Below are 27,691 nucleotides of genomic sequence, written 5' to 3' on the forward strand. Positions count from 1 at the left end.
AAAACATATAGGCCAAAAAAAATTATATAAACATAAGAAGTGCAAATTGTCTGATTTATTTGGATAATTAAAGCAGGAGACAAAGGTCTCTGGGTTATGCTCCTGAGTGTGGGAAGCTATGTCCATGTACGTGGGATGTCTACTGGTTGAAAAAGGGAACTAGGGGTCAGGACTCCTGGGTTCTCTTCTCAGAACAGTGAGGGAATATTGTCCAGTGTTTAGAGCAGAGAACCCAGGAGTCCTAGTGTGACATTCCAATCTGATGTTATCTAGACCGGTGATCTTCTAGGCTTCTCCTGGCTGGGAGGGGACAAGCTTGCAGGCTCTGAGCCCAGGAAAGAAACTTCCCAAGCTGCTACCGAAACCTGGCCTGGAGTGTTTTGCTGCTAGAGCCAGAGCTGGAGCTCCTGCCTGGACCCTGCACTCTGGAGGAGCAGCTCTGTTTTAAAGGGCCACAGCCTGCATTGTGCACCCACTGACACGGCGGTGCCCCAGGGTGCCTCACTCACCACCCTTGCAGCCGGGGGGCTAGAACCAGCTGCCTGTCCCCACCCCCACTTGCCAGGCAGACCCTGCAGAGCTGTGCGCCCCCGCTCCGAGCAGTCATCCTTGAGGAGCAGCCTATAATGGCTTGTTCACAGTTACAAACATTTCAGAGTTACGAACAGCCTCCAATCCTGAGGAGTCCATAATTCTGAGATTCTGCTGGGCTCCTGGCCGTGCTTGTTACATAATTGGTCTCCTCAAAAACCTGTTACCTGCCTCTCAAGGGTTTTCATCCACAAGGATTCAATTTGACTCCAGTAAGAGGGATTTGTCTTAGCTTAAAACAGCTACTGGATATGGGAACCCATGGTCAAGAGCCATCATGATGTCATACTCGCTGCCACCTAGTGCTTTGTGCGAACCGAGCAGCTGCTTAGACAGAATTCTGTAACGTATCCAGCCGGGCTGGTATCAGCTTGCTCCTCAGGACTTATGTGGTCATGAGGTGGGGGAGCTGCCTCTTGGTTAGCTACGGACTGAGCTTTCCAAGCATCAAAGTCTCAGCCCCCCCTTAGATCCTCTGTTCAAACTGCATGGTTTGAAACATGTTTAGACTGGAAACTCTTTGGGGCCAGGGCTGTGGTTTTGTTCTTGGTTCATACAGCTCCTAGCACAGGGTCTATGGTCTGTGACTGGGGGTTTTAGGTGCTGCCACAATAAAAAATAATAAAAGGGATCCATGTGAAAAATTTGCCAAGTGTTTCAAGCTTCTGAGATCTGCCACTTTGTGCAACTTCTTGTTTCCACCTCACGTTTGTGCTAGTGCTTCCAGAGTTGCACTGAGGCCCAGATTCTCATAGGCTTTGAGGAGCCTAATTCCTATTGGTTTCAATAGGAGTTAGGTGCCTAAACACCTTTGTCATAAATAGAAAGGGCAGGGTAACAACCTTTATATATCCAGTAACATAAAATCCCTCCTGGCCAGAGATGCAGAGGTGCAGAATCATTTTACCTGTAAGAGGTTAAACAGTTCAATTAACATAGTTAACACCTGACCAGAAGGACCAATGGGAAAAGAAGATACTTTCAAATCTGGGGGGGTGGGAGGTGTGGAGGTTTTGTTTGTGCTCTCTTTGTTGTTCACTCTGGAGAGAGAGAGAGAGAGAGAGAGACACCAAGCAAGTAAACCATCTCTTGAAAAGATACCTCGAAATGATACATATAAAATTACAGAAATTGTAAGTAAAGGCAAGGAAATGTGTTAGATTATTTTTTGTTTTCACTTGTGAATTTTCCCTATGCTCAGAGGGAGGTTTATTCCTGTTTTTGTAACTTTGAAGTTGAGCCTAGAGAGGACTCCTCTGTGTTTTAAATCTTTTTATCACCCTGTAAAATTACCTTCCATCCTGATTTTACAGACGTGCTTCTTTTACTTTTTTCTTTATAATAAAGTTCTTCTTTTACTAACCTGATTGATTTTAGTATCCTAAAAATAAAGGGTCTGGCCTGTACTTGTATTAAAGGCAATTGGTTGGTATATTATTCTCAAGCCTCCCCAGGAAAGGGGCTGAAGAGACTTGGGGGGGATATTTTGGGGAAATAGGAACTCCAAGTGGTCCTTTTCCTGAATCTTTGTCTAAATCACTTGGTAGCAGCAGCAATACGGTCCAAGGAAAGGATGTGTGCCTTGGGGAAGTTTTTAACTTAAGCTGATAGAAATAAGCGTAGGGGGTCTTTCATGCAGGTCCCCACATATGTACCCCAGAGTTCAGAGTGGGGAGGGAACCCTGACAGGGACTAAGAGATTAATTCTGTTCCCCTTGAAGTCAAAAGCAGGACTCCCACTGACAGCAGATTATTGTATTTGGGGAGGGCCCAAGCCCTGCTTTCCCCCTGTGCAAGTCGTGCCTCACACACACACACCCTGTGCAGGGCTGGCATCGTCACTCCCCCCCCTCCCTGCACATTCCTTTGCACCCCCCATGTTTTTTGACAAAAAGTCAAGCTGGCCGGGACAGGGCTGAAAAAAGGGACTGTCCCAGCCAAAAGGGGATGTGTGGTCACCCTAGGCACACATAGGTACAAAAGACTCACTTTCAAATATCCATCTATGCATATCTAGCGACTCATTCATGCTTGTCCATCCTAAGCTAATTTAAGGTGTTTCTCATGCACCCATGATCCTAGTAGTTGGTTACGTATAAAGCTATATTGCAGACTATGTAAAGATTGGTAAAAAGTCACACAGCAGGCCAGGGTAAGAAATCAGCCCTTTATATATCTAAAAACAATAAGAAGAAAGGGGAGAGAAACCCCCAAAGAGGACAGGGCTAGCGGCAAGTGTCAGCAGCATTGGGACTCTGAGTGGAGATGTCTCCACCTGAGTGTTATGGTCCCCTTTGCCCACCAGAGGCTGCTGTGTTGCCAGAAGAGAGCGCGAATGCTCCAGAGTGGGAGCAGCCCTAACTGCAGATAGGGAAGAGAAGAAGCTGTTCCTCACAGCACTCTGCCTGTGGGGCCAGGTCATGAGGCACAGGATATGGGGGCTCAGACAGCATGGGGCACATGAGGCTGCCGAGGGAGCGGATTACAGACAAGCATTCAGAAGGGCTAGTGGGAGGACAGGCTGGTGCTAAATGGAAGTGGGGGTGCATGAACACATGGGTACAGGAGGGAGAGGGGTGCAGGAAAACAGGGTGGGGTAGCTGAGTGGGGGTGCTGGGCCATATAGGACAGGGGGTGGGTGCAGAGATGTGAGGGAGGGGGCTGGCTGAGTGGGGGTTCAGGAGCACATGAAAATGGGGGAGGAGGTGTGGCTGAGAGGGATCAATGTCTACAGGTTCACTAGCACACATAGGCCCATGACAATGGACCAGCTCAGTCAGTGGTGGTACTTTCCACTGCTCCCAGCCAGACAAAGACACTCCGTCTGAGACTCCTTTTTACACACCAATACAAAGAAATTACACATTGCTCCTCCAACATGGTTCGTTACCACCCTTTACCTTGTACATGTTGGTTCAATCAAAACATCTCTGTCCATCACACTGTCATCTGACTTTATCTTTCCGAGGGGGTCATTGTATCCTTGTATTATCTTTGGGGAGTGTGTTCATACCATATTTGGCATCGGGATGTTCTGGTACCACCCTTCTGAAATGTGTTTGTGGGAGTGTCCTGTGCCTAGCACTTCTCAGGAATGTGTGTGTTTTTGCAGTACCGGCCCTGTGTTTGCCAGTTTCTGTGAGCCTGCACACAGGCAGAGTCTGACTTCTGCTCACAGCCTGCCTCTTGCTAACTTTGCTTTATATTAGCAAGGTTTGACCACTACTTTAGTTCAGGCCTCACACCAGGCCTCTGATACAAGGCCTCATGTCTCAGGCTCTCTTTAGGAATGTCCAGTCAAAAAGGGACCCTGTACAAGGCCACTAAAAGTCTAGTTGGCTGCAGCACCGGCGGGGCAGGCAGGCTCTGTGCCCGGCTCCATGCGACTCCCAGGAAGTGGCTGGCATGTCCCTCCTGCTCCTATTTGGAGGGGCAGCCAGGGAGATGCCACGTGCTGCCCCGCCGGGATTGGGAACTGCGGCCAATGGGAGCTGTGGGGGTGGTGCCTTCAGGCGGAGGCAGAGCCCGGAGCCCCCTGGCCACCCCTCTGCCTAGGAGCCAGAGGGCCATACCGCAGCTTCCCGGGAGCTGCCTGGACTTCCTCCATCCCTGGAAAATGCCTGGGCTGCCTGAGGTCAGCGCTGCATGAAGCCCGCACCCCAAACCCCCTCCCGTGCCCCAACCCCCTGCCCCAGCTCAGAATTCCCTCCCACACCCAAACTCCCTACCAGAGCCAGGGGCGGCTCTACGTTTTTGGCCGCCCCAAGCAGTCATGCGCGGGAGGCGCCCCGGAGCCGCGGGAGCAGCGGACCTCCCGCGGGCATGACTGCAGAGGGATCGCTGGTCCCGCGTGGCTCGGCTGGACCTCCCGCGGCTGCGGACGGTTCGCGGGTCCGGCGGCTCCCCTTGAGCTGCCGCAGTCATGCCTGCGGGAGGTCCAGCCGAGCAGCGGGACAAGCGCCCCGTCCGCAGTCATGCCTGTGGCAGGTCCAGTCGTCCTGGGGCTCCGGTGGACCTCCCGCAGGCATGACTGCGGCAGGTCCGCCGGCCCAGCCTCCCGCCCCCCCCGGCGGCAGGGGACGCCCCCTAGATTTTGCCGCCCTAGGCACCAGCTTGTTTTGCTGGTGCCTAGAGCCGCCCCTGACCAGAGCCCTCTCCCCAAAGCCCACCCCCCCATCCAGAGCTCTCACTCCCTCCCGCACCCCAACACCCTGCATGGTGAAAATGAGCGAGGGTGGGGGAGAGCAAGCAATGGAGTGAGTGGGGATGGAGCCTCGGAGAAGGGGTGGGGCAGGAGGCAGGGCAAGGGTGTTTGGTTTTCTGCAGTTAGAAAGTTGGCAACCTTTCCTCCACTTTTTGTCTTTTTATGGGGAGGACATTTACCCATCATCCTGGAAAAGCATAATGCACGGATGGAAAATGACCCAGTGGGCTAAACACTGTTTTTTGTCACCTTACTTTACCATCCATACATTCATGCTCCATCTGTCCCTTAGTCTGTACGTTCCCTCTTACAACTGATGGACAGATTTTATTTTCCCATGGTTTATAGTCTCTTACGGTGAGCCTGGAAATGTTAGGCCCAGGACTTTGATTGAGGAATGTGGTTTTATGATTGAACCTTGGGGGCACTCCCAAATCATTAATATATGTGAATAATATGGATATGGGATTTATATGTGTAGTATATATAGATATAGCATGTGTGTGTACATATGACACCACCTTATAGCCAAGCATAACAATGTTTTTCCAGTCTGCTGTGGTAGTCTGGCCCTTTACTTTGGTGGTGCAGATAGCAACATACCCCTAGTAGGGCAATTACAGTTACCACCTGTATTATCATTAGTAGTAGTGTAAGGATTTTTAAGGAGCCTATCTAACCAGAAGATTTTGGGGAGCTTAAAATATGCCTCCTGCTGGGTCCCCCCCTTAAGCCCATCTATCAGAGCCATAACAAAAGAAACCACTTCACAGATATGAACTCACAACAACACTTTATTTACTAAAGGAGAAGGGGGGGTGGATTAAGGACACTGGAGATTTGGAATACAAGCATACACATGCACACACACACTCAGTAAAGCAAAGGTGTTTTTCTACCTCCTTCAGGTACTGCTAGGGGTGAAGCTGCAGAATCGGGACTGGTGAGATCAGCGATAGACACCAACGGTGAATCACAGGTGTTGAAGACAGGTAAGTAACCCTATCTCAGACCCACTCTCTCCCTCTTTGCGTCATCTATGGGTGACTGTCAGATCTAACTAGCTGGAACTAGTCCGAGAGTGCACGTCTGCTTCCCAAAAGAAAATAACAAATAAACCCCAAGATGACAGCTTCGTTCAGTGCGTGGCTACTGCAGGCCAGTAACCAATGTGGAAGGTGTACCACACCACGGAGGGAGAGCTTTTAGACGCCTGAGCCCCCAAGATTCCAGCGCTCAAGAGCCCCTGGCCCCTCCCTTCATTTGTTTATATAGAAACCGATTACTTAGCAACAACTGATTCACGCTGTTTTCAGTTTCCCGCCTTTTGCCCAGAATAGAGGAACTAGAAACTCTCACAACATGGAGGTCACCTTGTTCTTATCCAGACCAAGATGGCCACCTAATAAACAATGCCCTAAAATCCAACTGGGTGTGTACCTTCCCCAACAATTTGGCAGGGCTGTAATTAACAGTAGGCGAGTGTTTTGACAGGCATTATTACAGTGTCCCCACAGTGCTATGTATATAAAGAAGTAAAACAGAAATTTGGAGTAGTGACATTACAAATGAGGCCTTAACGTGTAAATTCTTGTTATTAGTTACTGCACAATACTGTCCAACCCCTCTGGTAAGCTTTGCTGGACAGGAAACAGGAAGTCGGCTAGCTTCTCTGTTCCACTGGTTGCATTGCTCTGACGTAGATCCAGTTGTTTCTTATGGATGCCGTCTTCCAGATAACCTACTGAATGGACAGTAACCAATTGATCAAATATTGCTTTGTCGAGATTTAGTATTGATACCCAGACATTGAACCAGATTGTTCTGAGTAACAGGTGCTCAGTTAGGATGCAGTGTCATTGACTTAAATTATGATTGGTACTAACAGGGAATTTGTTTATCCAAATCGTAGTTATTGTGTAACTTAATAATAATTTCTTTGCCAATTTGATTTTTGTTTCTCTTGCCTTCATGTTGTTTGCTGTCAGTCGTTTGTTAATTTTTACCTGTGGTCAGGGCCCACTCTAACTTTTTTGCTGCCCCAAGCAAAAAAAAAAAAAAAAGCACCGCTCCACTGAAACAACCTCCCCAAAGCGCCGCCCCACCGCACTGTAACAACCCCCCCAGCACCGCCCATCCCGCCGAAACAACCTCCCCCCAAGCACCACGCCACCATAACAGCCCCCACAAGCACCGTGCCGCCCCACTGTAACAACCCCCCAAGCACCGCCCCGCCACATTGTAACAACCCCCCCAGTGCCACCCTGCCGAAACACCCCCTGAGTGCTGCCCCTCCACGCTGTAATGACCCTCCCAACACTGTCCTGGCGAAACACCCCCCGAAGCACCGCGCCGCTGTAACAGCCCCCCCGAGCGCTGCGCCACCCTGCTGTAACAACCCCCCTCGAGCACCACCCTGCCCCACCGAAACAACACCCCCAAGTGCCGCCCTGCCGAAACAAACCAAAAACCCCTCGAGCACTGCCCCACCGAACCAAAAAAAACCAACCTCCCCACCCCCGAGCACTGCCTCGCCACCCGAAGATTGGTCGCCCCTTACAAGGTGCCGCTCCAAGCACGTGCTTGGTCGGCTGGTGCCTGGAGCCAGCCCTGCCTGTGGTGTTGGTGAAACGGTTTAACAATGTTATGAACTTTGTAAATGTGTACAGCAATAACGCAGTAATACAGCCATAAGCCAGTTGCTTTTACACAGTAGTCAAATTCATCCATATTTTGATGCTAAAGATTTAAAACCAAAGGCACACGAATTCACTTTGCTTAATAGTACACAATTTAAATGACAATTAGACCTGGTCCAGCTAATGGTTTTTAGCTGATTGTCTACTTAATTGTCCATATATGGTAGAATGAGGTGTAGTTGACCACTCTGTTATTTATAAAGCAATTCATTTTTCTTTTTTTGATGCTTGAGGGTATCTTGACTGTATACTGCTATCTTCTGGTGTCTACGGGGTGTAATATCTTTTGGTGTCTTCGGTCTGTGGGATGCAACCTTCAACAGCTTCAAGTTAGTTAAGATGATAATTTTTTTGCTTGTTTGTTTAAATTTCTCTTGTTTTCAGTAATCCAAATTTAATACACAGATTAACTTAGTTTGTAATGGGGACCACATCTTTTATAACACAAACCATGCTTTTGCAATTGTTATATAGACACTTATTTTCACTTGAGGTGCATTACTAATATTTTATATTAAATATAACGCTTAACTGCTCAAATAGATGCTCACAGTCTTCTCTGAGAAGGTGTGTTGCTTTCCCCTGCTGAGCACTCTGTTTTAGCAAAAGAGTTAGTAAAAGAAATATTACCCAAGCTTTATATTGTGTGGCTGTCATAAGTAGTTAGTTAAGGGTTAAGGTCTACCTGTAAAGGGTTAACACAGACCTGGTGAAACACCTGACCAAAGGACCAATCAGGAAAGAGAATTTGAAAATCCCAGAGAGCGGGAACTTGGGTCTCTGTGTTCTTTGTTCTGAGTTCTTAGCCGTCTGGACCTACACCAGCCCAGACGCTTAACCAAGTCTGCTCATCTTTCTGAACTAATTTCTTCTATTCAAGCTAGTGAGTATTAGAAGAACTGGGTAATTGCATATAAGAATCCTGTGTCTGCAATTCTGTGTGTTTGCATTGATTATTCGTAATTTTGCCTGTATTGTTGTACTGAGGAAAAGGAGAATTTCTCAGGATTAATAAGATTAGACCCTATGAATGTCTATCTTGGATTCATAGAGATTGTGTATTTTTTCTCTTCTTTCTTTTATTCTTTTAATAAACTCTTTAAGTTCAGGACTTGGTTAAGTTCCTTACCTGTGGATTCAGGGGAAGGAAGCTAGGCGCCACTCGGTGGAGACAAGGGTTGTCTCCAAGCAGAGAGAGAGCAGGAGAGGGAGGGGAAGTGGAGATTCAAGGGATTTGAATCTGGGTTCCCAAGCTTGGGGGACAGGCCGTGCGTCAGCGTTAACCTGACTGGTGGCTTAGGGTGGGGAGAATATTTGAACCCACAAGCTCAAAGTGGGGGTGAGATCCCATGACAGTGGCAGAGCTCTGACCTTGCTCCCATGGGTCCTGCGCTTCTAGACGGTTTATGCCAGCCTCAGTAGCTCACTGTGACCCTCCACGCAGCCCTTCCCTCTCTAGGGCCAGGGTTACAGTCTACTGAGCCCTTTTCATCATAGGCCTGCAAGGAGGTTGGTGAGAGAACTCCCACAGTCTCTGTTCAGCCTCCTGTCCTGACAGGGACCTGACTTCCCCTTCCAGGAGCAGTTCCTGTAGTGGTGGGTTGGGGGGAACCCTGGCCCGCCCTCTACTCCGGGTTCCAGCCCAGGGACCCTAATGGTAGCAGTTGTTGGCAGCCAACCTTTCACTGCCAGAGTTGCTACATTTCCCTGGGCCACTTCCCCACAGCTCTCCTGCTTCTCTCCTCTTCACCCTTACCTTAGGGCTTCTTTAACAATGGTTTGAGGGTGTCTTCAGTAACCAGCCCTTCAGCTGCACTTCCTCTCCTCTGGCTCCCCTGCCTGACTGGAGTGAGCCCTTTTTATAGTATCAGCAGGGCCTTAATTAGAGTCAGGTGGTCACATTAACTGAATGGCCTCACCTGGCTCTTTACAGGTTAATTAGAGTCAGGTGTTCTCATTAGCCTGGAGCAGCCCCTGCTCTGGTCAGTCAGGGAACAGAAAACTGTTAATCCAGTGGCCAGTATATCTGCCTTCTGCTAGTCTGCTGTACCCACCTGGCCTGGGTCTATCACAATTGTTAATTTGCTTGTGATACCAATTCCACTTTTGTTAACTGTTTAGACGCATAAACTTTAACAACCACTACTTCCATTGAACATAAAATAAAAGAGAACAAAAAATAAACCAAAATGAATTTTAAATACAGGTATGCAAATACTTTGATGTATTAAACTTTCATGATACTTCAATCTGTTTGGGAGACAAAGGTGGAAACCTGCTGAAATTGTTTGGTTAGCTTTAACATTTTGCAGCATAACCAGACATAGCATAAACTGTTGTTGTTTTTTTAAAATCATTTTTGCTATAACATTCTTATAACCTCATTTGAAAGTGCAAATAAGTTTATTAAAATCCACACAAGAAACTGATGTTTTGTTAATATTACCTTTACCTTAATGTTGTGGTTTTCCCTTACATTTTTTTCTTTGAATAAAAAAAAATTGTTTGCAATTGCATTATTTGTGTAGGCAAAAAATATATGTACATATATTTATAATTGATGCCTTTTAGAACTTTGCAAAAAAATTGGTATTAAAAATATTATGATGGTTATACCCCAATCACAATATTAAAATAGTGTGGTACCACTCAAATTAAAGTATAAAATTGACTTGTGTTGCAACAAAATAAAAACAAACAAATTAAAAACTAGTCATGTGATACACACCACATACATGCAGGACAAACTTACAATTAAAAACAAATGGTGCCAGAATTTTATTTATAATTATACATCTGTAAAATGGGTATAATGATTGTGACAGGGTGGACTAGGCCCTGAGGCTCCCTGCTGGAGGCCTTGTGGCCCTGCCACACCCTCCCCCAGAAAATGGCAGTAGAGAGGTCTAAAGTGGCTGTGTGGGAAGTAACCAATCAGGGCCCAGCAGGTTAGTATAAGAAGAGCTGCAGGGCCAGCCTGAGATCAGTTCCTTGGTAGAGATGGAGGAGAATGGACGGTGCTCCAGGCCGGCTGCTTGGACTCCACCAAGACAAGGCACTGAGGTAAGGGTGAAGAGTGTGCAGGAACCAAGGGGAAGTGATCCAGGGAACTGTCACAGCAACACAGTTTATTTAAAGGGACATAGTGGATGACTGCAATCTATAGGGTCCCTCGGCTGGGACCCAGAGTAGAGGGTGGACAGGCCTAGGTTCCCCCACCAGCCACTGGGAAAGAGGCCTGGACTTTGAGGCACCCCAGAAAGGAAACTGAACTGTAGTGGCCCAGTTGAAGAGCTGTGGCCTGAAAGACCCTGAGAGGGTGAAGACATTGCCTCCAGGGAGGGAGCCCTGGGCCACTGTTCTATAAAGTGGCAGGGACAACTTGAAAGAGGCCCCTGTTGGACTTGTACCCCGGAAGGGGTTTGCTTTGTTATTTCACATACAGACTGTGTGTGACTCAGCTGGAGAGCTGAGTCAGCAAAGGCCCACCACAAACTGGGTAGAGAGTGTGTCCAGGCACACGCACTCAGCCAGGGGGTGCTCATGAGAGGTGAGTGCACCCCCATTGCAATGACATTGGCCTTTGTAAAGAGCTTTGAGATCTACTGATGACAAGTACTATCTAAGAGCTAATTATTATTTATTGGACATCTGTCAGTAACTAATCTCCATGGCTTTCTGCTCCTACAGTCGCTCGGTTTCTAAGTGGTTCCTCCTGCAATGGTCTGTTTGTAGTGAAGTTGCCACAGAGCATGTGTCTATCTGGCGTTCATTTCAGCCAGAAGCAGCCATCCTTAGGTGCAACCATAACAGACTCATGGTATCAACTTTAATCACAGAGTCGCAACCAGCACCTCGATTATACAGTATTTTGGAGATGTAATATTTTTGGTGAGTATCTGGACTTGATTGGAGAATACATTGGTCTTAAAGCCCTATCCACATGTTGAATCCAGTTTCCATAGATGAGGTTGGTTGTTTGTTTAAGTCTGGATTATCTGTTCCATCCCAGGTACATTTGATACAGTTTTAAGCCACCTCTTTGTACTCTGGGTCCAGCCTCCGGCATAATTGAGATCATCCTCAAAGCGACTCTAATTTACACACAGCAGCTCCCTGTAGGGTGCTCGTAGCCTGAGTACAGAGCCTGCTTCAGTCAAACCCCCATTTCCTCAGAGCATACACGCTATGACACAGGCTGCAAGAGGGGAGGGCAAAGAGCCACCTATGCTAGCTTTATGCCATCCAGGGAATCCCCCTACACCGAGAGTCTTCTCCACTGAGCAGATCCACTGTCTTATGATACCTCAGTGTGTTATACCAATAAAAACTAGCAGGATCTTATTAAAGGGGGTAAGACAGCTGTCACATTTATTGTAAATACCATAATAAATCAAAGGATAGCAGTAAACAACGTTGTTTGGCTACTTATTCCTATGACTACTTACTTATTTTTTATACACTCGTATATCCATTCACACAATCATTCATACAAGTTCTGTATAGATGTTATAGTTACCAGCCTAAAAGTTGCCTGTGACAGAATACTGGCCAGGTATCCTGTACACAAGAGTGGAGCCGAGTCCGGGTCAGGTGCGCACCTGATGCTCCTGTAGGGTGGTAGCAGAACCATAGACTCAAAGTCCTTATTCTTCAGAGTCCAGTTTTATAGGGATTTTTCCCTATGTTAGCTCATGAGAGTTGCTTCATTCTGCTGTTGTTAAATCAATCAGCAGGTGGCTGGCTCCAAGCTGTCAGATGTTTGTTTTTCCTTCCTTTGAGGTGCTGGGGTGGATTCCTGGTTGATTCCACTTGACACGTTCTTCGGCCGACACTGAACTCTTTAGGCTGGCAACTCCCTAACCATTCATTCATCATTTAAACTAGGCACTCATTCACATACATTTTCTATCTTAATCCCATCTATTTTACTGTCTTTTTGTCTTTTGGGGTGTTAACAATTTATGTGAGACTCCCTGTCTTTTATTATTCAAAAATAAAGTGAGATAAAAACTTACAGAAGATAGGGGTTTCTATCTATGCACTATAACAGCTACAGTTTTGGGCTTACCTTGGTGATTACAAAGTAGCGATTACAGAGTCAATTGGCGGCTCAGTTAACCAATTAACAGCTTACAGCTGCCCTTACAAAGTAAAGTAGCGACTACAAAGTTTCACTTAGAGAACAGGCACTTAGAGTCAATTGACGTTTAACAAGTTTTATATCAAGTATCTCTTTGAGCAGGCTTCACACAGACACAGCTGGTGGCTTGCAGGTTAGAGGCTAAATCTCGGGAATCACATTTATTTCTAATGTAAACCTTTAATTGTGAAGTCTCAATTAACAATAAATCATTTCTAACAATAAATCAGTTTTCATATGTGTGTGTGTGTGTGTGTGTGTGTATATATATATATATATATATATATATAAACCATGTCTGATATAAACCTTCTTTAATATTCCTACAAGTGCTGCTGAAGGAATTGTGTGTGTGGCTGTACCAGGCTCCTGACGGCCTTGATTTTTATGGACTTTCTCTTACTAAGTCTTGTCAATATCAATCTATTACTTAATTCATTATCACTACAAAGCCTTTTTTGCATAAAGTATCTTTTGTCCTGGTGACTGAAACCAGGAAGAATTCCCAGAGCCATGATCTCCTCATTCAAGCAGCAGAGAGTCTTGTGGCACCTTATAGACTAACAGACGTTTTGGAGCATGAGCTTTCGTGGGTGAATACCCACTTCGTTGGATGCATGCACAAAAGCTCATGCTCCAAAACGTCTGTTAGTCTATAAGGTGCCACAAGACTCTTTGCTGCTTTTACAGATCCAGACTAACACGGCTACCCCCTGATACTCCTCATTCAGGTTCCCATCAAAGACAAGAAGAAAGATTCCAAGCAAAAACAGTATGTGTTCATCCAGGCCACGTGTCCTCCAGTTCACCCTGGACCAGAGAAGGTGGTTCTTATCTCCTTCTACCGTAGCTATATCAGGGATCTGCAACCTTCGGCACGCGGCTCACCAAAGTAAGCACCCTGGTGGGCCAGGCCAGTTTGTTTACCTGCCACGTCGGCAGTTTAGGCCGATCACGCTCCCACTGGCCGTGGTTCACTGCTCCAGGCCAATGAGGGCTGCGGGAAGCGGTGCGGGACGAGGGATGTGCTGGCTGCCACTTCCCACCACCCCCATTGGCCTGAAGCGGCAAACCACGGCCAGTGGGAGCAGCGATCGGCTGACGTTGCAGGTAAACAAACCAGCCCAGCCTGGCCAGGGTGCTTACCCTGGCGAGCCGCATGCCAAAGGTTGCCGATCCCTGAGCTATAGCTTTGTCCAGATGGATAAAGCCATTTGCACACCTGGGTCTTCAGGTACTGTATTCCACTTATCCCTTCTAATAGGAAGCGGGGGGAAGCTATTGACTTCACATTAGCTCTATAGCAGGTCTGCAGATTCCATATGCTGGAGTGTATTGTTTTGCTTGTCTTGTGGTTGAAGGCAGCATGGAGTTACAGCAGACACCTTGCCATCCATGAGATGGCTAGTTCTCCTTAATGCTTTGTTCTTCATAGTCCTTTTTAGGCTTGTCAACACTGTTATTTTCCATCCTAAGAACTAGATATGCAACGCTCTATATACACACACACCCCAGCACGCTCACTCTCTCCAAGCAGTCTAATAGCCAGTTGTAGATTCACTTTGAGCTGATTTAAGAACTGGTTAGAATTTGGCTGTTTAAATTGGAATCATTCTGGTGCCACTGTGGCTGGAGATCAACACAAACCGATTACACAAGTCCTCTCATTTCTGTCCCTTAATGCACCTTTTAGGATGTAGAATGCACTGCGTCTGGAAGCTATGGCAGGAGCTCTGGGACAGGTTCCTTGAGCAACTGAAATGATTTAGAAAAAGAAGAAAGGGTTAGGGTCTGAAACTGTTAGCAGCAAATATCTCCAATAGCCAGTGATGGGACACTACATGGGGAGGGCTCTGAGTTACTACAGAGAATTCTTTTACCAGGTGTCCGGCTGCTGGGTCGTGCCCACATGCTCATGATTCAACTGATTACCAGGTTTTAGGTCAGGAAGGAATTTTCCCCCGGGTCAGATTGGCAGAGACCCTGGAGGGTTTTTGCCTTCCTCTGTAGCATGGGCAAAGGTCACTTGCGGGTTTAAATGAGTGCAAATAGTGGATTCTCTGGAACTTGAAATCTTTCAATCATGATTGGAGAACGTCAGTAACTTGGCCAGAGGTTCGGGGCCTATTCCAGGAATGAGTGGGCGAGGTTCTGTGGCCTGTGATGTGCCAGAGGACAGACTAGCTGATGGTGATGGCCCTTTCTAACCTAAAAGTCTGAGTATGAGAACAATCCCAGTGTGGATGCAGAGCAAAAGTGGGAGAGTTCTTAAACTAAATCACCATGGCTATGGACAAGTTGAACCATTTATGCTTAGGTGGTTCTATTCCACCAGTTAACTTACAAGCTATTCAATCCTTTAGTGTATACCTTGCCTTCTTATCTTACGACTTTTGTGAAATAGGGACCAGATACTAAAGGGCTCCTTAATCTGGCAGAGAAAGGAATAACAAGAACCAGGCTATTTCAAATCACACAAGCTGCACATTTTTTAATGGTGAAGAAGATTTACATTTGGAACAGACTACAAGTGAAGTGGTGGACTTTCCATTTCTTGAGATTTTTCAAATAAAGATTGGCTGCCTTTCTGGCAATATACTTTAGTCAAACACAAGTGATTGGGCTCAGTAACTGGGTGAAATTTTATGGCCTGTGAGGGCAGGCACTGGAGTGAACCCACTCGTGAAAATCCAACACCCCAGCCCAGTCCCATGTGTCCCTGGGCTCGGAGGAGGCACAAGACGACTAGCTGGAGGGACTACACTGTTGTTCTGTAATATTAATTTAATTTAAAAAAAAGTGGCATCAGCCATGCTCAAGCCAGAGCAGGAAAAACAGGTCCTCTTCTGGTATTAGATCTAACCCAGAATACAAACAAAACCTAACAGTGGTAAATTTGGGGCAGAAAGGGCTTCACTCCTGGTTAAGCTGAGGGCAAGTTTGGAGCAGAGAGCATTCTGCAGATGATATCGTTCACCCAGGAGATTTCTGGACACAACCCAAACCCAACACTCAGCCTTTATCAGAGTCCATAATCCACCCACCAAACTTGATAGGCAGTTTGTGGGGGAGGCTGGTGCAATGCAGGATCAGGGGCAGTCAGGCCTGTCCTCCTACAATACTAACCCTCTGCCAGGGAGGCCAACAGACATTGCACGATTAACCCTTTTACCAAAGACTGTCCTGTCCCATAAAAGTCAGAGAGGGTTGTATGTATGGGAGTGGGGGGATTGATGTTAAGCTTACCATAGACTTCTGGTGCCAACCTTAACGATGGAATCATGACTGATACCGCCATAGTCTAATATTTTGCTATTTGCATATTTTGGAGACTGTCCATTCTTGGATCACTTCCAACTAACTTGTCCAATTCCAAGAAAACAAACCATTATTACTGGAAACCGGCTGATAACTTTTTTTTCCCTATTAACTTTTTGCTGGCTTGCAGCTGGACCCCTTAGGGGGGGGATTACTTTTTGCATTGGAACTTAGAACTAAGTTTAAACATTTGGAACATTTGTCTATATTATTCCACTCTTGGGGTTCATCTGCCCCATGCATCTGAGATCAGAGTCTTTAGGCTAGCAGTGCCCATGCACCCTCACTGTCCTCATGCCCTGTGCTGAGGGCATATAGGCAGAGCTGCCCAGCCTCCACTCAGCTCCTTCTTGCTACCCATGGCTGTGAGCCAGTGCTAACTGGTGTCCGTTTCAATCTTATTTAGTTTATTGTGTATATTTCTAGTTCCCCTGTTGGCATTAGTGCATCGCTTTAGGTTTTTTGTCCATTGCCACATGCTTTTGATAGGTTTCAATTTTAATTTTTTTTTATGACATCAGGAATCATAACATTCAAAAACCAGTGGGAGATCACTTCAACCTCTCTAACCACTCAGTGACAGACTTGAAGGTGGCAATTTTGCAACAAAAAAACTTCAAAAACAGATTCCTAAGAGAAACTGCTGAACTTGAATTAATATGCAAACTAGATACAATTAACTGTGGCCTAAACAGAGACTGGGAATGGTTGGGTCATTACACTAATTGAATCTATTTCCCTATGTTAAGTTCTCCTCACACCTTCTATGGGCCATCTTAATGATCACTTCAAAAAGTTTTTTTCCTCCTGCTGATGATAGCTCATCTCAATTGATTAGACTCTTCCTGTTGGTATGCATACTTCCACCTTTTCATGTTCTCTGTATGTATAAATATCTCCTGTCTGTGTGTTCCATTCTATGCATCCGAAGAAGTGAGCTGCAGCTCACGAAAGCTCATGCTAAAATAAATTTGTTAGTCTTTAAGGTGCCACAAGTACTCCTGTTCTAATTTTAACTTTGTATATCTTTTTTTCTGGTACCGGGGCTTAGACATGTCAAACCCTAAATCCCCTGGTTTAAGATTGCATTTCTTGCAAGGGTGCAGTACTCACAAACGAGACACATATCCCCAATAAGTATAGGAAGGAACTGAAGAGAAACAGTCAAACAAAAAAGAGTCCAATTCCATCCTATGAAGGCAGACAATTAAAACTGACACATTTTATAAGTATTTGTGTAGAAGTGCAAGAAGTCTGGATAAGAAGATAAGCAAAGTGGAATGCTTGGTATTAAATTAGCATATTGATATAATAGGCATTACAGAAATTGTAATGATAATTAATAGGGCATGGTAATACCAGGATACAAATTGTGTAGGAATGACAGAGTAGGTTGTGCTGGTGGAGGAGTGACACAATATGTGAAAGCAAGCAACAAGTCAAATATAGTAAAACTCTTAAATGAATCAAACAGTATCATAGAATCTCTGACAGAAATTCCTTGCTTGAACAGTAAGAGTATAACAGGAGGGAATATACTACTGACCATGATGGTAACGGTGATTGTGAAATGCTCAGGTTGATTAGAGAGCTATAAAAACAGAAAACCCGATAATAAGGGGGGATTTCAACTACCCCCCCATATTGCCTGAGAACATGTCACCTTGGGACAGGATGCAGAGATAAAATATCTAGACATCATTAATGACTGCTTCTTGGAGCAGCTAGTCCTGGAACTAGGATGACCAGAGAGCAAATGTGAAAAATCGGGACAGGGGTAACCCTGACCCTGCTCCCCGGCTGGAGCGCTGGAGTGGGGTAAGCCCCCCTCACCAGCAGGAGCTCGAGGGCTGCCTTAAAATGGCTGGCGGGCTGCATCCAGCCTGTGGGCCGTAGTTTGCTCACCCCTGTTCTATGATGAGGCAGTGGCAGAGATAGCAATGACACTCAGGAGTCCTGACTCCTAATCCTTGTACTTGGTTCCCTGTGGAGAGCTGAACAAGATGTGTTTTGATCAATTTCCCCATCCCTAGATTTGAGCCTGGCCATTCTTGGCTGTCACTAGCTTGAATAAATAAGAGAACAAACATCAAACTAGCAGTCCAAATATCCCTCCTAGGTCATTCTGTTAAGATGCAAAGCTGTCTTGGCTCCTTCCCAAAACTTAATAATTGCTCACTGGTTTGCATAAGGGCTTGGTTTACATTGGACTCTGAATATAAATAACCCACTAGGAGCTACTACTTCAACCCTCATCGCCATGGAGGGATGTGTTCTCTACCTACTGGCCGTGTTTGGGTTCTGTTTCCCAGCCGTTTCTCAAAGCCAAATGTAAGTACCGCCCATGATTCTGAGCAGGTGAGGATATTAACCTGGGGTTCTTTAGACTGGTCTGAGTGGAGCCTACTCTTAATTTTTCTTCCTTCACTGAAATTCCCTAACAAGTGGGAGCCAGCTTCAGAAATTCTCTTTCCCGTTTGCTCTGATCTTTGTCAACCTCCTTCATTTTCAAATTATTTCAGGATTGTGGAATTTGGAAGTGCTGTAACCTGAAAAATGGAATTCTAGTGCCAAATTTCTATAATAATTTCTATAAGGCAACCCTCCCATTGGGCAGAATTCTGCTCTCACTTACAGCGCTGTAAATCAGGAATGACTGCATTGAAGTCAGCAACGTTGCACTGGTTTGAAACAGCTTTGAGATGAAAATCAGTGATTGAGACTTGGTAACAATTTTGCCTGTGCATTTGTACATTCCTGTGAATTCAGATCTCATTACTGAGAGGTCTGCAGCAGGCATGGTTGGCTGCGTCTCTCCCACTGAAGGGAGAACTTTGCTTGCCCATGCTGTGTAAATCTTAGGGGTGGGCCAAGAGCTAGATTTCAAAAAATGATGTCCCCACCTGGAGTTTTAGTTTGAGATTCTTTCCAGTGAATGTGTTTATGGCTTGGCACCAACTTATGCAAGCTTACCCAAAGGAGACTTCAGATATGACCCTTTGCGCCTTACTAGTAGCCACAGAATATAGTTCCCAAATTCTGCTATTATGAAGCTACAAAAAGGCACCTTTAAACGAGTTAAAATTCCAACAGGCAAATAACACCCAAAGCAAAGCCACAAGCTAGGAAACAGAGTTGTTCCATAGGAACCCTGTCATCCCACAGAAGAAAGAATTAGGTTGTCTGAGGCTCACATTTGTGACCGTGGTAGGCAACTGTTGACTTGCTAGAGGAATGGGGTGTGTGTGTGGGTGGGTGTGTATGTGTGTGTGTATGTGGCTGGGTGGGTGTGTCCAAGAGACAGCGAGAGAGAAGGTGATTTATACGGCCAATTGCATTCCTCTGCATTTCCTGGACTTTGTGGTTTAGAGGTGGGCAGGGAGGGTATGACGCTCATTGGTGATGAAGAGGCAGGAGGCATGCTTGGGGAAGTGGGTGTCTCAGATGGACTTTAAAATGTAGTACATAAAAAGATAAGAACGGCCATACTGGGTCAGACCAAAGGTCCATCTAGCCCAGTATCCTGTCTACCAACAGTGGCCGATGCCAGGTGCCCCAGAGGGAATAAACAGCACAGGTAATCATCAAGTGATCTATCCCTGTCATTCATTCCCAGCTTCTGGCAAACAGAGACTAGGGACACCATCCCTGCCCATCCTGGCTAATAGCCATTGATGGGCCTATCCTCCATGAACTTATCTAGTTCTTTGTTGAACCCTGTTATAGTCTTGGCCTTCACAACATCCTCTGGCAAGGAGTTCCACAGGTTGACCGTCCACTGTGTGGAAAAAAATACTTCCTTTTGTTTGTTTTAAACCTGCTGCCTATTAGTTTCATTTGGTGACCACTAGTTCTTGTGTTATAAGGAGTAAATAACACTTCCTTATTTACTTTCTCCACACCAGTCATGATTGTATAGACCTCTATCATAGCCCACCTTAGTCGTCTCTTTTCCAAGCTGAAAAGTCCCAGTCTTACTAATCTTCCCTCATATGGAAGCCATTTCATACTCCTAACCATTTTTGTTGTCCTTTTCTGAACCTTTTCCAATTCCTATGTATCTTTGTTGAGATGGGGCGACCACATCTGCACGCAGAATTCAAGATGTGGGTGTACTGTGGATTTATATAGAGGCAATATGATATTTTCTGTCTTATTATCTATCCCTTTCTTAATGACTCCCAACATTCTGTTTGCTTTTTTGACTGCCGCTGCACATTGAGTGGATGTTTTCAGAGAACTATCCACAATGACTCCAAGATCTCTCTTGAGTGGTAACAGCTAATTTAGACCCCTTCATTTTATATGTATAGTTGGGATTATGTTTTCCAATGTGCATTGCAATATTGAATTTCATCTGCCATGTTGTTTGCCAGTCACCCAGTTTTGTGAGATCCTTTTGTAACATTTTGCAGTGTACTTGGGACTTAACTATCTTCAGTAGTTTTGTAACATCTGCAAATTTTGCCACCTCACTGTTTAACCCTTTTTCCATATCGTTTATGAATATGTTGAACAGGACTGGTCCCAGTACAAACCCTTGGGGGACACCACTATTAACCTCCTCTCTCCATTCTGAAAACTGACCATTTATTCCTACCCTTTGTTTCCTATATTTTAACCAGTTACTAATCCGTGAGAGGACCTTCCCTTTTATCCCATGACAGCTTACTTTGCTTAAGAACTTTGGTGAGGGACCTTGTCAAAGATTTTCTGTAAATGAATAAACATTTCATAGATACACTCTGATCACCCCTAACGTCCTGCGGGTGGAGAGCGAAGAAAAGGTCGTGGTGGAAGCCCATGGCCTCACCACTCCAACCGAGGTGACAATCACCGTACAAGACTTCCCTCTGAAGAGGCTCGTTTTATACCAAGTCAAAACCAACCTGAACTCTTCCAATGGAATGATGGGCACTGCCATAATAAAGGTGCGTAAAACCCCAGCCTCATATCACTCAAGCAAAACAAATGGTTAAACCAAATCACAATATATGTTTCAATGGTGCCAACCCCAGGTATTCCAAAAAGTGTCAGTCAGACATCAAGAAGTCACAAGATTGGCTTAAAAATCATAAGTGCTTCCCTCGCCCCCGATCATTTTGTTTGTCTTCTGGTTTCTGAGCCTTTCGGGTGCACTTGGGTCACATTTTCAAGCTTTTCTCTGCAACTATGAGAACATCCTTGTTTAAAAACAGGAAAGCTGAGGTTTGCATCTAATCACGTGAATCCAGGAGCTGGAGCTTTGAGGGAAAATATTGACTATCGTGAGAATCTCAGTAAAGTCATTAGCATTGGGAACACGGATGTTTTTGGGTAACTTCCACCAAAAGAGGAGGGAAAAATAAATTGCTTAGCCAGTTGGTTAAAATCCCCCAGTAGTCAGTGTTCCTGTAGTCCTTTCTTTGCCTTTTGCATTGCCTATATCAGGGGCAGGCAAACTTTTTGGCCTGAGGGCCACATCGGGTTTCGGAGACTGTATGGAGGGCTGGTTAGGGGAGGGGGTCGTGGCCCGGCCCCCACCTCCTATCCGCCCCTTCCCCCGCCCTGGACTCCTGTCCTCTAAATTCGTTATCATGGAAAGAGATGAGGGATGAGATCATCAGTTCTTTCACGGCCTCTTTACACCAGGTAAAAGGGCCAAAGTGGTGTAAAGGGGCCATAAAAGCCCCATATGTGGCCAGGGAGGATCCCTTCTGTCAGAGTCTGCACCCTCACTTGAAACTGGGCGGTTTCAAAGTGAGGACCCGCATGTCTTCCCCCACCCCAAAATCCTAGGGTAGGTCCCCTTTGCTGCCACCACCGCGGTCAATACGTGGGCCGGGACACCCCTGTTTCCCCCCTGTCTCCCTTCAAAGACACTCCCTGGGAACACAGATCAACTCACAGAGGAGGAACCTTCCCCCTCCCCTCTCTTCCCTCTCTCCAGCCTGCTCCGGAGAGAGAGAGACCTTGATTCAAACTCCTTGAATCTCCCACACACAGGGAAGCAGCCCACTTCCCCCCTCCCTCTCTGCTAGCCACTCTGTAAATCACCGAGAGAGAGCGTCTTAGCCCCTTCCGCTATCCACAGTGGAAGGAATTTAATCAAATCTTTATAGAAAGAATTTATTAAAAGAAAACAAGAAAATACAGAATCTCTATGAGTCCAAGCTGGACAGTCATAGGGTATAACCTTGCTAAGTTCTGGAGAGAATCCCCTCTCCTTCTCAGTACAACCAGTACAAGCAGAATTAAGAATAATCAATAACAAACACACAGAATTGCAAGCATAGGATTATTAGGTGAGGACACCAAGTATCTTTCTAATACTCACTATCTTGACTAGAAGAATTTAGTTCAGAAAGGTGGAATTTGTAGAGACTTGATTAAATCGTCTAGACTCTTGTAACTCCAGACGGCTAAGAACAATACACATACACACAGAGGGAAAAAGTTCCCTCCCAGGAATTTCAAATTCTCCTCCCTGATTGGTCCTCAGGCCAGGTGCCCACCAGGCACTACGCTTTAACCCTTTACTAACTATTCATGACACGCCCCCCAAATCGTCACAGTGGGATCCACTGGCGGCGATTTCCTCCTAGAACTGTAAAACAACCAGAGTAATAAAACACATGCACTATTACATCGACTACTAAGCATGAAAACATATTAAGAACAGTTTTTAGCCGCTTGATTCTGGGAAACTTTCACGAGAGAGTGCATCAGCATCTTTATTGGAAGCTCCTGAAATGTGTTGAATGTCAAAGTCAAAGTCTTGGAGAGCTAAGCTCCAGCGGAGAAGTTTCTTGTTGTTTCCCTTGTTGGTGTGAAGCCACTTTAGCGCAGCATGGTCAGTTTGTAGCTGGAACTGCAGGCCCCAAACGTATGGGCGTAGCTTTTCCAGGGCATATACCATGGCGTAACATTCTTTTTCACTGATGGACCAGTGGCTTTCCCTCTCAGACAGTTTCTTGCTGAGAAACACGACAGGATGGAAGTTGTGATCCGGTCCTTCCTGCATGAGTACCGCTCCTACCCCACGTTCAGATGCTTCAGTGGTAACTAGGAAGGGTTTGTCAAAGTCCGGGGCCCTTAATACAGGGTCCGACATGAGCATCGCCTTAAGCTGGGTAAAGGCTTTCTGACACTCAGCAGTCCACTTAACTGCATTTGGCTGGGTTTTCCTGGTCAGATCAGTTAGTGGGGCAGCGATTTGGCTGTAGTGTGGTACAAATCGCCTGTAATATCTGGCCAAACCTAAGAAGGATTGGACCTGTTTCTTTGACCTTGGGACAGGCCACTGTTGGATAGCCTGCACCTTGGCCTGTAGGGGGTTGATGGTTCCTTGACCCACCTGGTGTCCTAGGTAAGTCACTCTGTTTTGGCCTATTTGACACTTTTTGGCCTTAACAGTTAGTCCTGCCTGCCTGATGCGCTCAAAAACCATTTTCAAATGTTCTAGGTGATCGGGCCATGAATCAGAGAAAATGGCCACATCATCGAGGTATGCAACTGCACAGTCTCCCAATCCCGCTAGTAGACCATCCACCAGCCTTTGGAAGGTGGCAGGTGCATTCCGTAATCCGAATGGAAGCACATTAAACTCATACACCCCTGCATGGGTGACCCTTTACTAACTATTCATGACACCTTCAGGCCCAAGCACTGGGGGAATAAAGCTGCCTTCTGAGGATCCCTTCATTAGCCCTGGCATAGGAGGCATGCTGGGGTGGACCGTCATACCTGGGCTGCAGCCCACGGGGCAGCCCTCGGAGGTTGCTGTAACTTAGTCAGGTCCCTAGGGCTGTCCAAATAAACTTGATACCATGGAGCAGCCCAGGATAAGGAGGGTGCAAAGGTGGTTTAAAGCTAACACCCATTTGTGCATTTGATACATGAAAGGGGAGATTTTCAATTTCACTGGCTCCCCCTGTCTACTTAGTTGTCAGAATTTCTGTTGTCTGGGTGGAATTTTCCCACAACACCCAGGGAGAGGTTTAAAAAAAATAGTAAAACGTGATTGTAAATCACAAAAATTGGTAGGGGGCAAGGATCCAAGGCAGGGGTAGGAGCTGAAATTACTTTTAACTCATTCTTTTAATATCCACTAGACTACACTTTCATATTCTAGTGCTCAGAGACCCTAAGCAAAGTCAAAGCTCCAATCTGTTAGGTATTGTACAAACACAGGGTAAGGCCTTAAAGTCTACGAATCAGTCCCTGTCCTGAAGATCTTACAATTCATATAGACCAGAGGTGGGCAAACTGTGGCCCGCGGGACCCTCCTGCCCGGCTGTTCCCCCTTCCCTGCAGCCTCAGGGGGCAGGGAGCAAGGGGGGTTGGATAGAGGGCAGGGGAGTTTGGGGTGGTGGTCGGGGGTGAGGGTATGGATAGGGGTCAGGGCAGTCAGAGGGCAGGGAACAGGGGGGGTTGAATGGGGGCAGGGGTTCTGGGAGGGGCAGTCAGGAATGAGAGGAGGGGTTGGATGGGGTGGCGGGGGGCAGTCAGGGGACAGGGAGAAGGGGTGGTTGGATGGGCCAGGGGTCCTGGGGGGAGTCAGGAATGAGAGGAGGGGTTAGATGGGGCGGCAGTGGGCAATCAGAGGCAGGGATTCTGGGGGCAGTTAGGAGACAGGGAGCACGGGGTGGGTGGATGGGACTGGGGTCCTGAGGGGGGTGGATGGGGCAGAGGGGGTTGGATGGGGCAGGAGTCCCGGGGGTCAGATAGGAGGTGGGGGCCGAGCTACCTAACCAGCTCTCCATATAATTTCCAAAACCTGATGCGTCCCTCAGGCCAAAAAGTTTGCCTGCCCCTGAGATAGATGGATCAAGGGGAAATTTATGACATAGTGTTTCTCATGGAGCTTTGTAACTTTTGTAAGAATTGCTAGCATGATTTATGATTGAGTTTCACTGTTCCAACATGGATACTTTATACATTGTGACCATTGACCTGCTGAACCAATAACTCCACACTAAATAATCTCATGTTCACTCAGGTTCCTACCAAAGACATAAAGAAAGATGTCAAACAGTATGTGGCTGTGCAAGCCAGAAGCCCACAATTCAACTTGGAGAAAGTGGTTCTGGTCACCTTCCACAGTGGCTACATCTTCATCCAGACGGATAAAACCATCTACACACCTGGATCTACGGGTACTGCCTTCTTCTGACCCCTTTTGGGCATTGGGTGCACTGACTTCATTTTAGAGCTACAGCAGGGCTGCAGGTTGCATATTGTGGAGATTATTGTCTCTCTCATCTTCTGGTTTTAATTCTTCCATATTTCATTAGTGGCTTCTTAAGTCCCCATCCCCAGGAGTATGTTACCATTCATTGGTACTTGACTATTTGAAGTACACTCCATGCAAGGGAACTGTCATATATCTTAACATCTGATCATCTGCTGCCTTGCACCTTGGGTCATCAGTCACACCTGTGCAAATAAGACCTAAATTGCTCCCAAAACAGAACTCTCCACTCATGCCAGAGGTAGCATTTTACTCTACTCTGCCCTGGGGTAAATGATAACACAAGTAGAGCTGCATGAAATTTTTCAGACAAATAGTTTATGCTCCAAAAAAATCAGTTTTGGCTTGACCAAAACTCTTCACAAATTCAGGTTGATTTTGGAGAATAGTTTTGACTGAAAAAAAGATGATTTTTTTTAAGTCAAAATGATTCATTTTGACGTTTTTTGAAATACAACATTTTGACATTTTGTTTGGAAATGATGTTCCATTTAGAAATTCAGCTAAATTTGCTTTTAAGTAAAAACCACCAGAAAACTCAACAAAATAAAATGTTTTGTTTGACCCGAAACAAAATGTTGACCAGTCATAATACACAGCATGCAAGGGCATTGCCCTGTCATAATATATCATCATTTTGTTTTGGCAAGAAAAACCAAACAAACTTCCGTTTCATGTTGACCCACAACAAAAATTGGGGGGATTTTTCAGTTTGGCCACTGAACAAAAAAAAAAAAAAGCATTCACTCAACTCTGGACACAAGGTACAAAACATTAGTGAATGATGCCTCAAGGCTTTTCCATTGAGTCTTCAGAGCTTTCGATATTGATGGGGGAAGAGAGGAAGCATGGTCAAGTCGTTAGGGTACTAGTCTAAGTCTTGGAAGATTGGTGGTCAAGTTCCTCTTCTTCCACAAACTGTGTGTGACCTTGGGCAAGTTGCCTAGCCTCTCTGTACCTCAGTTCCCCTATCTGTACAATGGAGATAAAAGCACCGCCCGGCTTTGCAGATGTGTTGTGAAGATAAACACATTAAAGATTGTGAGGCACCCATATATTACAGAAAGGGGGGCCATATAAGCACCAAAGACAGATTGGACCTGGATGGGAATGGGATATGGACCCCATCACTTCAGAATTTTTTTTCAGTCCCATTTTAGGTTGGTAGTGACACAGCCATTACATTTCACAGCTGTTCTGTGGCCTATGGGAAATAGAATCTTTTGATCTCAGCCCAACTCCTCATGACGCATACACATGTAGTCACAAAGCCCTCATCAGAATGAACAGAACAGGGCAATTTCGAGTGATCCATCTTCCGTTGTCAAGTCCCAGCTCCTGGCAGTTGAGGGTCTAGGGACACTTGGAGCAGATCCACCAATGGCTATTAGCCAAGATGGTCAATCTTCCATGAAATTAGCTCATTCTTTGTTGAACCCAATTATACTTTTGGCCTTCACACAACATACCATGGCAATGAGTTCCACAAGTTGACTCTGTGTTGTGTGTTTTTCCTTTTGTTTGTTTTAAACACTCTGCCTATTAATTTCATCCTACCTTTTGTTTCCTATATTTTAACCCATATACTCAGATTGGGCTCTGCTTAAAGTGAAATAAACCAACCCAAGGCCTGACAAAGAAACAACCATTAATTTGCCTTCTGAATTTTTTTTTCAGTCTATTGTCGAATCTTCTCTGTGGGCCATCAACTGGAACCAGTGTCGAAACCAGTTATTGTTGAATTTCATGTAAGACATTTTCCTGTCACTTCGTCACAATGTCTAGGTGTAAGAATTGAGTTTTGTAAATTAAACTGTTTTAACTAGCATCACTGAATGTAAACACTCCAGTAGTAGCATGAGACAGACAAGGTGGGTGTGATCATATCTTTTATTAGACCAACTTCTGTTGGTGGAAAGAGACGAGCTTTGAGCTCCACAGAGCTCTTCTTCAGGTCTGTGTGTCTGGAAAGTTTCTCTTCCATCAACAGAATAAAAGATATAACTTCACCCACCTTGTCTGTCATAGCCTGGGACCAACACGGCTACAACAACTCTGCAAACATATAAAAACATGGTAAGGCAAGGAGTTGAGTTAATAGCTGATTGAAGCCTCACCTTGTAAACCTAATGCCTGGAAAGTTTCCTGCTGTCATTGACTAGGAAAGTTCTATGGTTCTGGAGGAGCAGCTGTGCTGTTTGAGCGGTTTCATGGTTCAGTTGGAGATGTGTGTAGCATTGGAGGAAGGTTTTGGGAGCACTTTGGGAGGGTAGAAAGGTTATTGATAAGGGAGCTGTGCAGCCAGCATGGGTCTGAAGTGGAAGCTACGAATAGATCTGATCTTTGGTGAAACAGATTTTGACTAAATTTCTGCAACAAAATATTTTCAAAGCGGAAAAGGTTGTTTTAAGAAAGCATCAATGTTTTGTTTCAAACATGTTTTTGTTTCAGAATATATTTATAATTATAATAATTATGTATATATTGTTATGTTTCTCTTATTT

The 27,691-nt window shown here is 45.7% G+C and overlaps 1 protein-coding gene across 1 annotated transcript in view; it reads left to right on the plus strand.

The window, feature by feature from the left end:
* Positions 1-18,201: 18,201 nt before the first annotated feature.
* LOC120391020 (venom factor-like) overlaps positions 18,202-27,691 on the plus strand; it is a 59,038-nt gene continuing 49,548 nt past the window's right edge. The window contains exons 1-4 of the mRNA XM_039514221.1: positions 18,202-18,286; positions 20,694-20,886; positions 24,936-25,092; positions 26,865-26,935. Coding sequence (XP_039370155.1) covers positions 18,216-18,286; positions 20,694-20,886; positions 24,936-25,092; positions 26,865-26,935 — 492 coding nt within the window. The 5' untranslated portion in view covers positions 18,202-18,215. The remainder of the gene's footprint in view (positions 18,287-20,693; positions 20,887-24,935; positions 25,093-26,864; positions 26,936-27,691) is intronic.

The sequence above is a fragment of the Mauremys reevesii genome, linkage group 25 (assembly GCF_016161935.1).
Source record: "Mauremys reevesii isolate NIE-2019 linkage group 25, ASM1616193v1, whole genome shotgun sequence".
Lineage (NCBI taxonomy): Eukaryota > Metazoa > Chordata > Testudines > Geoemydidae > Mauremys > Mauremys reevesii.